This window comes from Phaenicophaeus curvirostris, chromosome 2 (assembly GCF_032191515.1).
Source record: "Phaenicophaeus curvirostris isolate KB17595 chromosome 2, BPBGC_Pcur_1.0, whole genome shotgun sequence".
Lineage (NCBI taxonomy): Eukaryota > Metazoa > Chordata > Aves > Cuculiformes > Cuculidae > Phaenicophaeus > Phaenicophaeus curvirostris.
The window spans coordinates 75,965,343-75,978,567 of record NC_091393.1 but is presented as its reverse complement, the minus strand read 5'-3'; the positions used below and the strand labels follow the sequence as shown (position 1 = coordinate 75,978,567).

The 13,225-nt window shown below is 43.0% G+C and overlaps 1 protein-coding gene across 3 annotated transcripts in view; it reads right to left on the bottom strand.

Moving 5' to 3' along the window:
• CMTR1 (cap methyltransferase 1) overlaps positions 1-11,055 on the bottom strand; it is a 47,833-nt gene extending 36,778 nt beyond the window's left edge. For 2 of the 3 annotated variants that reach the window (XM_069852527.1, XM_069852525.1), the window contains exons 1-7: positions 10,930-11,055; positions 7,519-7,647; positions 5,274-6,008; positions 4,398-4,460; positions 3,492-3,581; positions 1,885-1,992; positions 673-877 (exon numbers count right to left, since the gene is read on the bottom strand). In XM_069852527.1, coding sequence (XP_069708628.1) covers positions 673-877; positions 1,885-1,992; positions 3,492-3,581; positions 4,398-4,460; positions 5,274-6,008; positions 7,519-7,647; positions 10,930-11,019 — 1,420 coding nt within the window. In that variant the 5' untranslated portion in view covers positions 11,020-11,055. Of the gene's footprint in view, positions 1-665; positions 878-1,884; positions 1,993-3,491; positions 3,582-4,397; positions 4,461-5,273; positions 6,009-7,518; positions 7,648-10,929 lie in introns of all 3 variants that reach the window. The other variant, XM_069852526.1, reaches the window with a different exon arrangement.
• Between the last annotated feature and the right edge of the window lie 2,170 nt (positions 11,056-13,225).

Here is a 13,225-nt window from a genome sequence, read left to right as displayed (position 1 = left end):
TTACTTAGGGGAACACCAAATTAGAAATTTGTTAAGGGGTAGCAGAAAAAGACTTCTACATTTCAGCACCTATACACCAGTGTCAAGTGCTCTAGAAACAAATTTGGAAGAGGGAAACATAATAGGAACACACTGTACTGGAGATTTACTGCAAGGTACTGCTGTCGTGCATAGCCTTTTAGCTACAACTAGGCAAAATGTTATGCACTTAAGCCACAGTGTCTTTTAACAAAAATTAACACGGCAGAGCAACTGCCAGTTCAGCCATACACTTACATGATATACAAACGTTCTCTTCTGGGATTTTCTACACAAATCTAGCACAGAGAAGAGAACTTGGAATTTTTCACCAGGCATTGCCTTTCTGAGTTCTTGCAAGGACGTAGTCAATAGTTTAATCAAAAGATGCCTGGTAAATTTTTCAAGGCCCATTCTATACAGTTTTGGTTTTATTTAGTGATTTCTCTAAAACAGTGTAACCACAGTTAACACACCTAAGCATGGTTAACTGTGGAATTCATAGCAAAGTCTTTTTAAAAACTAAAATCAATTTTTTCATGTTTTGGCCACATTCCCCAAGCATGTCCTTGGTATATAGGTGCCAAAGAACGTAGTACAAAACAGATGGAATGAGAGATTGTACTCATCATGCCACATCCACCCACCTCTCACCTGTCCTCTGTCTGATAAGGGTCAGACGATGCTCTTTCATTGCCGCATCCAGTTTTTCTACCATCCTGTCAATGCAGTTATCCAGCACCAGTGAGCGTGTCTTTGATTGGATCTCCTGCCTGCAGATAGGGCACTCCACTTTACGTTTCATCCACTCATTAATACAGTAGGAGCAGAAGCTGTGTGCACAGTTCAGAGTGACTGCCTGGGGAATTTGACAGCAGGATACTTAGCAAAGTATGCTCACACAAGCATCATCAAGAAAAAAGAACACTGAAGTCAGAAAAACATTAGATGAATGCTTCCCATAAAGGAAAGGTGAACGAGAAGCCCAAAGCCCCTTTCTGTAGCCTTTCTAGGGGTTCCACACAAAAACTCGCCCATGCTAGAGCGCAGACAAGTTTTACAAGTTGGTTAATGGATTCACCATTGATCACAAGTTGGAAACACAGACAAAAAGAATTATCAATATTTCTGTTATGTTCCCCCAATCTGAAAATGATAGATTAACGAAAAATCTCAAGATACTGCAGAATAGTATCTAAAATTACTGAGAAACCAGAAATTAAAATTTCAGCTACCTCTTAAGTCACTGTAACAAGGCTAACACATGAGGTTTCTTGTAGCAAGAATGAATGCAATCACACTGAAGTTCTAGCAAAATACAAACAGAAATAACAGTCTACCTTTCAGGCATAACCTATCACTTACAGAATCAAATGAGAACGGGTCAATTTCTCAAATAAAGAGTTTATCTAAGCAATATAACCAGTTCAGGACTTGACTGAACACTGCATCTTACTTCCTTTCCTAACTTCTTCCTAGATCTCAACCTGAAGCAGTCCAACCATAGTCAACTTAAAACCAAGGTCCACTAAAAAACGATTCTTCCCCAAGCAGGCTGGCAGCAGCAGCTCAGAGCACCAGTTCAAAACCACCCAAAATTGCTGCAAGCCTATAGGCATTTTAGGATCAAACACTCATCTCTACACAGGCAGAGACATTAAAGCTGAATTTGCTGCCTAGAAGAAGAGCTAGGGTAGACAGAATTAGGGTTCCTGGACCAACCTTTACCCAGCACTCATTCTGTGTCTGTTGCAACTGTTAAACTAGCAAAGTAAAGAAATAAGCTGAACTACTGCTTCAATAGACCTAGCAAAAGCTACTCAAGTCTATTCTTCATTGGGAAACCCCATACCTATTTAAACTTACCTCAATGAAGTGCTCAGAACAGATGGTGCACTGCAACTCATTCTCCAACACGTCATTCATCTGACTCAATACCTCTTCTTTTTGGGCTCTCACCTTTTCCTTCTCCTCCTAGTGTAAAAGTACATGTAATTTTGTCATGTCATGAATAAAGAATGAGGTTTTACTCAATATAATATTGGCAGAAAGTGCATGTGCAGAGGAAGGTAGTACAAGTAGAAAACCATACAACTGCAAGTCTCTGCATGTCAGGTCTGTATCTAGTATATACCCAGCTCCATAATCTCTCTCCTCTTCATAGTCACGGCAGTAGTGAGCATATTGCCCACCCACTGTAGAGAACTTGTAGAAGCAAGAATAGCAGCCATTACCAAAATTTCCTTCAGCCTAAAGAAACTATCAGCTGAATCAACCTTTTCAGAATCTTTCAGCCTTTTTCTTGTATGAGTTTGGCTTAAGTCAACAGAACAGTTCTTTTATGTCCAAGTAAAGAGCAGAACACAGAACAGACAAATACTTCAAATATTAAAAAAGTAAGCATAAGAATTTGAAATTTACTTGCATTTAACTGGGCAATTTTTTTTTTTTTTTTGCTTGGAGTTAAGTTAGACTCCTAGGTACCTGCTCTATCTCCTAAAAATAACAGAGAAGCTCTTCCAACTGAAGATATACTTGAAACAGCAACAGAGTTGCAAGGACAATGTTAAAAAAGAAATAAAAATAAAACAAACAGCCAGAGGTGGATAATATGAAAATCTCCAGGAGTAAGATACAGGAAAGGATCTCCTTAGTTATACTCCATTCATTGCCTTGTGTCAAGGGCAGGAAGAAATTTGGCTTATCTCATTCAATATTCAAATTCTATGTTGAAATCGCTTGGCTGGAAAAGACCTTTGAGATCGAATCCAACTGTACCTGCCCACTACTATAACCATATCCCATTTCCTCTCATCCTATCACTTGTTACTTGCGGGAAGAGACTAACATCCACCTCACCACAACCTCTTTTTTCAGGCAGTTGTAGACAGTGATAAGGTCTCCCCTCAGCCTCCTCTTCTCCAGGATAAACAACCCCAGGCCCCTCAGCTGCTCCTCATAAGACTTGTTCTCCAGCCCTTTTACCAGCTTCACTGTCCTCCTCTAGACACAGTTCAGCACCCCAATGTCTTTCTTGTAAAGAGCGGCTCAAAACTGAACACAGGATTTAAGGTGCGGCCTCACCAGTGCTGAGTACACAGTCACAACCACCTCCCCAGTCCTGCTGGCTACGCTGCTTCTGATACAGGCCAAGATGCTATGGGCCTTCTTGACCACTTGGCCACACTGTTGACTCAAAACACTTGTCCCACACAACAGAGTTCAGGTGCCCTTAGCTTTGTTTTGATTGAGAAAGATCTGATATTGACTGTTCACACTTCTTTATAAACAGGGCAAGGCAGACTCCCCCCCAATTCTACAAACTTAAGCATCAGCCGCCACCTCAAAACACAGTATTTTTTCACTATGGGAAGCGGAGTAAAATCAAGACAAATGTCAAATGAACCATTTACTCTGCTGCAGCATATTATGTTTCACTTACGAATAAAACTGAAAATTCAGTTATTCCTTACCTTGGTTTCTTCCAGTTCTTTATTCTTGGCTCGAATTATCTCCTCAAAATTTTTTTTACTACGGTTCAGTTCTTCCATCAAAGCATGATGCTGTAACAACACCATCCCAGAAATTATTAGTGCCATTATCAGCTACCTTACTAAATATACATGGACGTAATCATGAGGTTCAGCACACTCATTTCTCTTAATCTCCTCCTAAAAGTGCCACATGTGTTTATATAAATTGAAGTGTTAAGGCAGTTTAGCCTTAACTTAAAACTGGAACGTAATGCCAGTTTTTTTATGACCTTTCCAGTGTCATTGCACTTTTTCCCTCTCTCAGGTCACTCTTCCATTTCAGTTAGGTTTTACAGTCACCATGTTGAGAGCATCTGAGACATCCAAGTATCAAGGGTGATTTGACTCATAAGGATTACCAAAACCTGTCACTGTATGCAGGGTTACCTGGAGTGGTTTTCAGATTAGCTTTCCAAAAGGAAAGGCCTTTGGGAAAAGCCTAGGAAACCTAAGCGAACAGCAATCTCTTTCAAAAAGATTCCTAACCAAGAGTAGAATTTAATCATCTGGTTAAAATTGCCAAAACAACATCCTCAAAACAGACACCAAACAAACTGCACAAAAAAAGCCCACCAGCCCAAGGACCAAATTAAAATAAAGAAATCACTGTAGCTACTTAATGCTTTCAATGTGAGTGTATTTTCTCACAATAATTGCTGGTAAATAGCAACTCCCACAAAGGGAGGTCTGCCACTTTGAGAGAAATTTGGTCTGTAGATGAAGATGATCCAATCTGCAACGAAGACAAAGTCCTCATCTTCTACCAAGAAGAGGACACAGCAGTAAAGAAAGATTTCAATATCCAAGTTACACTGTTAGACCAAACCTAGACTCACGACTACTTGCCTCTTGCAGGACCTGGGCCAGCTGCTCCTTTAGATTCTCTTCCCCATGTTGCCAGTTTACACCCTGGAGGAGGCAAAAATAAAACAAACCACCAAACCTATTTTCCTGGAAGAAAATTTTGGCATGGAAGAAAGACTTGAAGAAAGCAAGGCACAAAGTAACTACTTTGCACACTTTCTTTAGAAGATACGCTTAAAGAAACAACACTGGTTTTCAGCAAACCCCAAGATGTCCTACTATAGTGTCATACGTGCATGACAGAATTTAGAGCTATTGCTTACTGTGAAGAGTTAAGTGGATGTATCATTTACAGTTACATACTTGGAACACCTCCACGTTATTCTATCTGTAAAGGCACCAGTATGTTCATAGAACCAGAGATCAGCTTAAACATGAGAAAAAACTTCAACTCTATCTTTGAGCACATTCAAAGAAGTCCAACATACCTACTGCTCCAGCTGAACTTCCCCTTGTGGCTATGCATACAACTCCAGACTTCCTACATATACTGAATACTTTTCAACTTGTCCTCTCTGTAACCACAGGAGATCAGGCAGAGACTTATGACTTTTTATCTAAAACCATTTTTTTTACTAACTGAAATGCTTTGCTATCTTGCTATAATAAACCTGTTTATAAAAAAAAAATTTAAAAATTATTTTGCGCCTTTTTTCCTAATTCCCCAAGCAGCCCAATCCCTTCTGTCTCCTCACTTTCTTTTGGTACATGTACCTGGAAGTGAAATACTTCCATAACCATTTTAACAAGAGTAATCGACACAAACATTAGCTGTGTTACAGTATTTTGGATCCATGTCTTATATTAGATGTTCCATAAAATCAAAAAGACAGGCCAAAGAGATTATCACCGCTATACCTCTAGATTCTGCTGCTCTTTGGAGAATGTCCTCTCCAGCTCCTCCACCTGCTGCCGGTGGTGCTCTTGTTCCGTGTACAGCTGGTCCTCCAACTCCCGAAGCTCCTGCTCCATTGCCAGGATCTCCTTCTTAGCACACTTTCTGCGCTTCTGTTTCACATTCAGAACTGCTGTCTGCTTCTCCTGCACCTTGGCCTTTAACTTCATTATATCCGCTAGAGTTTTCTTCAGCATTTCCAAGCCAGTCCATGATTGTGCAACACCAGAGTCTTTCCGGTTCTTATGGGGGACAGACACGGTTTTCTTGGAGTGCACAAGGATACTATGCACTGGACCACTATTCTCCTCGCTCGGTCCAGGAGAAGGCAGCTTGACATCCATCTTTTCTGTGAAGTGTTTGGCCTTTTCTAGCCTTCCCCATGATTTAGCCAAAGTTTCATCATCAAAAGACACTCTGTCTCTTTTGGATCTGGAGTCTGAAGGACCTTCTGATCCAGATGACTCCTCCAAACTAAATTTACGTTTAGTTCTTGGACTCTTAGCTCTCCCCAGGTCATTCTTTTGGGCTAAAAAGGGTCTGATTTTCTCCCATTCCTCTTTAATCACTTCATACTCATATTCAGCAGTCTCTCTGTTTTCCAAAGGCACTCCCAACTGGATATGGTCTCCTTCAGTGATAGGATAAGCTTTTAAGGGATCCAGGCGCTGTTTGTTAAGCCAGACTCCATTCAGACTCTGCAAATGAAGAGCAAATCAGGAAAACATAATATGCAGTTAGAGAGTTGTCTGCAAATTATTTCTTGCAACTGTAACCATATCCAGCCTCTTCAGTGTTGCAACCAGAACAAGCCACCTCTTTAAATAAACCTTGCAATACACAATTTATTGCCTTAGTGTCCCATTTATTGCAGCTATTGCATTGTATTATTTACAGATGTTGTGTACAAGCACTAAGAATAACATTAATATACACACTTGTGCAAATGGAAAAGAATTGACTGGAGGGAAAGGGAGGGAAGATAAAAACCTGCCCAAAAGCTTCAGAAATAAGAACAGAACAGGAAAAAGAAAAGACTCCACAAGAGATCATTGTCAAGTAAATAGACTGTTGCAGTAATTATTCTTGACAATTAACATCACCTGAAATTCAAGAAGCTAAAAAAGGGAGTATAGCTTATAGCACTTAAAGGAAAACACAAATAGTTACCCATAAATAACTGAAGAATATAAACAAGGAAAATGCTTTTCTAGAGATAATGTTCAAAGCAGAAAAACTGTTTTAAAGTTAAACACTAGCTCAACAAATAGTTTTGAAAAACAGCAAAACCGACATGTGCTCATGATGAGATGCAGAATCATTAACAACTCATGTATCTCAAAAAGATTCAGTAAAATAGCTTGACAAAATAGTAGTGGTGATAACACACAGGGAAGTGTTAGTAGCTCATCTACCATAGAAGTTTCCAATCATGCCAAACTGAGCTTTCTAGTTTATATAAGTACTGCAACAGTGTTGTGGTTAAAAGCAGTGCAATTTTAATAGCAGCCAGTCCATTCCTTTCTGACTAATCTGTTGACCCAAACACCTTCAAATCTGCAGGACGTGAACATTTTTCTTCTACCAGTGCTGTTCTAAAGCAAGCTACTGCTTTTAGTTTTCATTCTGAATGAGAAAGTGGAGGTAGTGTGGTATAAAAAACAGCATATTGAAGTCAAAGTGAGACACAGCTGAGGACTCTGATATCAACGCTTTATCCTAATCAGCTGAGGAGGAGTTTAAAAGTAACTTGTTTGAACATAACACAAAGCATGTTATTTCTTGTTGTAGTTGATTACAATTAAAGCAATTGTGTCACTACAAAATATGGAGTATCAGTTTATACTTTCAGTAGCAGTACTATAACATTATATTTTTGAATACTGCCAAAATACATAGCATTGTTTGGTTTTTTTGTGAGAGTAAAATAAAACAGGTTCACAGACTACAGAGCGTCCTTGGCAAAGCTACAATTGTCTGAAAAATGCTAAACCAAGAGACAACGTACACAAAGCAATAAGGTTTGCATCCTCATTGCAGCACACTGAAGCTTCCTGCTGGAAGTGCACATCAGACAACACACGTTCCCACAGACCTTCTCTCATACTTGTACCATATTACGTCATAGCCCATACATTGTTTAAGCCCAAAAAGTGCATTCCCTTCAGTGAATCTCAGATTACAAAGTTATTAATCAGTCTCTGGTACCTTGTTATCCTTGACAGTCCACTGCCCTTCTGCATTCTGCTGGAAAACACAGTGCTTACGCGAGATCATCAAGGGACAAGTTTTTGACACCAACTGGTACGTGAGATCTAATCCTCGGCCTAGAGTTACCTAAAAATAAAGTAGTTTAGTAACTGCAATCAGCAACAACATGATAAAATCAGTTTGTGCCATTTCAATTTAAGTACAGCATAAATCTATCCAGGTTAGCATCTCATAGATATTTCCAAAGAGTTTACGATAACACAACAGGTTTGGTTTGTTTTTTTTTAAATCAAGAGTAAATACAAAACAGAAACCTACAAAGCTGGAAGTATTCTCTTCCTCTCCTACTGAGGAAAATTTGATTGCTCTAGGGCAGGTTACAGCCTCAGTTTCACAGAAACTTCCCTGAGCAGCAAATATTCTTTCAATCCATCCGTGTCATACCTTATTCATTACTTCACTAAAAATAATTTCTTTAAACCAGTACACTCTCAGGAGTACGTCTTACCCTCTTCTTTTGCTATCTGCATCTGCTCAGCTCTCTGTACAAATGAAAGAAACATGAAAAAATAGCCTAGAAAACTGTCATCAAAAAATGCACATGTAAACATGCCCTAAACACACAATACTTTTGTAAATCACACCATCAATCTTGCAGCTCAGAAACAAAGCTACAGCTCATAAGCAGTAGTGAAAGTGACCTAAATAACCTGATTAGACTCTAACAGCATCTCCTAGGAAAAAGGACGTAATTTAAGTGTACCATTTGACAGCATCTTATTAAATCTGATCTAATTGCAGGCTGCCATTCAAAGCACAGCTCTGCTCTCCCTCCACTGCCTAGTTTGCAAGATCAGATAATCACACACACTTTTATTCATCTGTGCATCGCACAGATTTTCAGTCGGCTTATAATGTTATTAGACAACTGCATGGATTCAACGTAACTTTAGAAGAAGGTCATCCTTCTTTTCCCATGCAGCCCAACTCGTTGCCATCACACCTTCCCATTCCTACAAGATGGGAAGATGCCGCAGCCAGGAAAAGTTCACTCACTACACAGTATCCGAGCAGATCTTACCTTGAGTTGAAAGCAAGAACGCATGCTCCCACATCATAACTAAATGCCAGGAAGCAAACTGAGATCATGAAGGCCAGCTTAACCACATCTGATCCCTATCTCTTAAATGCTTCACATATACTAGTGCTCTGTCAACACACACTGCATACCCAAGAAGTACAGAGACTCGGGCAGACTCAGTTATAAACTCAGCTTTCCACTTGCCCCTGCAGTTCCAACAGAAATGCCTAACCGACGAGAAGGATTCTTGGTGCCTGGTCATCTGTGTGGCCTCCCGCGCTAACACAAGCAAGACCAAGAAGCGCCAGACACAAACACCTCCCCTTGATCAGCTTCATTTGGCAAACTGCGGCAGGAGGGCTAAGACATTACCACTCGCCTGCTGGAGTTCACTGCCACCCACAGCAGTGCTGTCAAACCACAGCACATCCCCACCCTCAGCACTGCAGCTCAGCACTGACACTTAAATCCCCAGTGAGAACAGTCTTGCTAACATGCCGGATGGTGACCTGGCAGGCTTGCAGCACGGTGATGCCATCAGACCCACTGCCCGTGACGAGGAAAATAGCACTGTGCAGACCCTCGCAGTACTAACACCTTGAAAGAGATTCTCTGCACAGTTAGCAGAGCCCTGGCTGCACTTTTTACAGATGTATTAACTCAGTTCTTCCCCATGCACACCTGCACACCCACCCCGTGGCCTCAAATCCAAGGCAGGAGAGCAACAAACTCATACATTTGCTTGAAGAGTTGCTACATTGCTACACTGAACCATGAGTTAAGCGGGTTACGTTTTGCAGTGCTTAAGTACAAAGTAAGGTACAGCGTGAACCCACAACATCTAACTGCCCCATTTCAACTGCTGGAATGGCAGCCCTCTCGCAGCACCTCATCCTCAACACTCAGGTTTGCCAGCAGGTTTGAAGGGAGAATACAAGGGCTCATACATAGGCTTTTCAATTAAAAAGCACGATCACTGAAAGTTATTACCGCACCATACTCAAACACATTTAAAACACGACCTCATTTACACCTGAACAACTTCAGCGACAAAACCTAAATGCGTTACACACTGTTAACCCTACCAAAGCACCACCTTGTTAATTAGGCTAAGATCTCTCTCACCATCACTTACATTACTGTCACATGAACAGATTCTATTTAAATACAAGGCTATGCTAAAAAAAAAAGAATAAGGACCAAAACAAGACCCGCAGCCTGGCTCCTGCTTCCCACTTCTCACTGGCTGGAACTCGCCCGTCCCAGCTACCACTCCCCGTTTGGGATTCCAGGCGCTCACCGGGGAGGTGGCAATAAACCACCGTGGTTCATTAACTGGGACAGGGAAAGCCTTCAGAGAATCATAGAATGGCCTGAGTCTGAAGGGACACTCAAGGATCATCAAGTCCAGCACCAGTACCTGCACAGGGCAACACCAACAGTCACACTACGTATCTGAGTCACAGAATCATTAGGCTGGAGAAAACCTTTGAAATCATCAAGCCCAACCATACCTGTCCACTACTAAACCCAAGCACTTAATCTGCCCAGCTTTTAAACACCTCCTGGGACGGGGACTCAACCACCTCCCTGGGCAGCTTCTGCCAGTGCCCAATAACCCTTTTGGAGACGAAATTTTTCCTAACGCCCAATCTGAACCTCCCCTGGTACAGCTTAAGGGCATTCCCTCTCATCCTGTCACGTGGGAGAAGAGATCAACACCCACCTCACTACAACCTCCTTTCAGGCAGCTGTAGAGAGAAACGAGGTCTCCCCTCAGTCTCCTCTTCTCCAGGCTAAACAACTCCACTTCTCTCAGCCGCTCCTCACAAGACTTGTTCTCCAGCCCCTTCACCAGCTTCACAGCTCTTTTCTGGACACCCTCGAGAACCTCGATGTCTTTCTTGTAGCGAGGGGCACAAAACTGAACACAGGATTCGAGGTGCAGCCTCACCAGTGCTGAGCACAGGGGCACAATTACCTCCCTGGTCTGAGTGCGTTGTCCAAATGCTTCTGGAATATTGTCAGACGACTGCTTCCCTGGGAAGCCTGTTCCAGTTCTCCACGACCCCCTGGGTGAAGAACCTTCTCCCAAAATCAAACCCAACCCTCCCCCGAAGCACCTTCCTGCTGCTCCCTCGGGCCCTATCACTGGTCATCAGCGCCTGCCCCTCCTCCCCGTCCCCTTACGAGGAAGCCACGGGCTCTCCCGGTAGCCTCGCCGAGGAGCGAGGCGAGGCAACCAAGCCGGCAGCGGGCACCGATGGCCGCCCCCTCAGAGGGCCCGAAGCCCGCGGGGAGCCCGTCCGGGCCCCTCCCCGGCTCACCTGCGTGCCGGGCTCCAGCAGGAGCCACTCGCTGCTGGCCCCGACCCGGCGGAGGCACCAGGCCGGGCGGGCGGCGTCCCGGGACGCCATGGCGCCCGCACCAGGCCAGAGCAATCGCTGCGGCGGCCGCTGCCGGGGCTACTTCCGGCGCCAGAGCGACCGTTGCGGCAGCTGCTGCCGGGGCCGCTTCCGGCAGCCCTGGCTAATCGAGCCCGGAGCGCGAGAGCGGGCTGTGCAGGCGCCTTACGAGGCGGAGAGAGGTTCGCGTCTCCCTCTCCGCTGAGGCGGCGCCTCCGCGTGCTCTCCGAAGTCGAAAATGCCGGAAAATCAATCCCCTAAGAACCACTTTGGGGTTTTAGAAAGCAAACACCCTTTAGTCAGGCCTGGGCAACGCTGCGGAGCGGTCTCCATCAATCGTGGGCAACGAGACAAGAGCTGGGACAGAGCCCGTTTCACACTTAGATGCACGTGGATGATTTTTTCTAGAAATCTTGCGCATATTCTATTGATACAAGAAGTCGTTACTGTTACAAAAAAAGTGGAATATCTTTGACTTAAGCTAAAGTAGAGCTAAGTTTCATCTAAGTACCTATTTTTTAAAATATTAAACAGAATGTCCCATTGATGGCATGTTTTCTTTCTCTGATCGCAAGTTTTCCTTCAGGTAGTGTTTTCCAACCACTGTTTGTTCCTTGAAGTTGCTAACATCTTGAGTGCAGTATGATCTGTGCTTAACAGATGTGTTTTCTTCTGTAAACACGTCTGTTTGGACTCTCGCAAGGTCAGACAGAGAGCTGGAGCCAGCTCCAAATTAGCAAGAGTTTTTAGTGTTGTGAAGTTCTCAGTAACATTAAAATTAGACCTTAGAGAGTAATAGAATATGCATAAGATTTCTGGGAGACTTTATACATAAGCGTGTATGTGGGAAAAACATTCTGTAAGTAGCCTTTGTCTTGCTGCACACGATTGATGGGGATCATTTCCCAATGTTGCCCAGGCCTGATAAAGCATGCTTACTTTCTAAAACTCCAAAATGTTTATTAGAGGGTTTATTTGCCAGCATTTTCAGTATCACTGTTACTTTCCAAGGACTAATGTCAATGTTATTATGAACTTCACTCTTGCTAACTTGGAGCTGGCTGCAGCTCTCTGTCTGACCCTGTGTTTGAGATGGGGAAAGGTTGCAGAGGTGATTTCAAAAGAAGATACACCAGTTCAGCACAGATCATGCTTCGTACAAGATGTTATCATCTCCAAAGAATGAACATCTGGAAAAACTGTTTGAAAGAAAACATGACATCAGAGGGACATTCTGCCTAACTTCAAAAAAATTGAGTTACTTACATAAAACTTTACTTTAGCTTCAATAAAAAATATTCCACTTTTTGTAATAATAACTACATTTTGTGTCACTTGTGTGAAAGTTCTACTTGTCTGAAAGTTATGGTTGCCCTCTGCAGGGACAGGATTTGCACTTGATGATCCTTGTGGGTCCCTTCCAGCTTAGGATGTTCTATGAGTCTATGATTCTATGGGTCTATGAGTTTATGGTTCTGTGGTCCTATGAGTCTGTTTCTGAGCCTATGATTCTACGCTTCTATGAGTCTATGGTTCTGAGTCTATAATTCTGTGATTCTATTGTTCTATGAGTCTATGATTCCATGGTTCTATGATTCTATAATTCTATGATTCTTTGAGTCTATGATTCTAAGGCCAATGACATCTTGGCTTGTATCAGAAACGGCGTGACCAGCAGGTCCAGGGAGGTTATTCTCCCTCTGTACTCGGCACTGGTGAGACCGCTTCTCGAATCCTGTGTTCAGTTCTGGGCCCCTCACCACAAGAAGGATGTTGAGGCTCTGGAGCGAGTCCAGAGAAGAGCAACGAAGCTGGTGACGGGGCTGGAGAACAAGTCTTGTGAGGAGTGGCTGAAAGAGCTGGAGTTGTTTAGCCTGGAGGAGTCTGAGAGGAGACCTTGTTGCCCTCTATAACTATCTGAACATGCAAGGAGGTTGTGGAGAGGAGGGAGCTGGCCTCTTCTCCCAAGTGACAGGGGACAGGACAAGAGGGAATGGCCTCAAGCTCCACCAGGGGAGATTCAGGCTGGAATTCAGAAAAAAATTTTTCATGGAAAGGTCCATTGGGCACTGGAACAGGCTGCCCAGGGAGGTAGTTGATTCACCTTCCCTGGAGGTGTTTAAAAAACGGGTGGATGAGGTGCTGAAGGGCATGGTTTAGTGTTTGATAGGAATGGTTGGACTCGATGATCCGGTGGGTCCTTTCCAACCTAGTGATT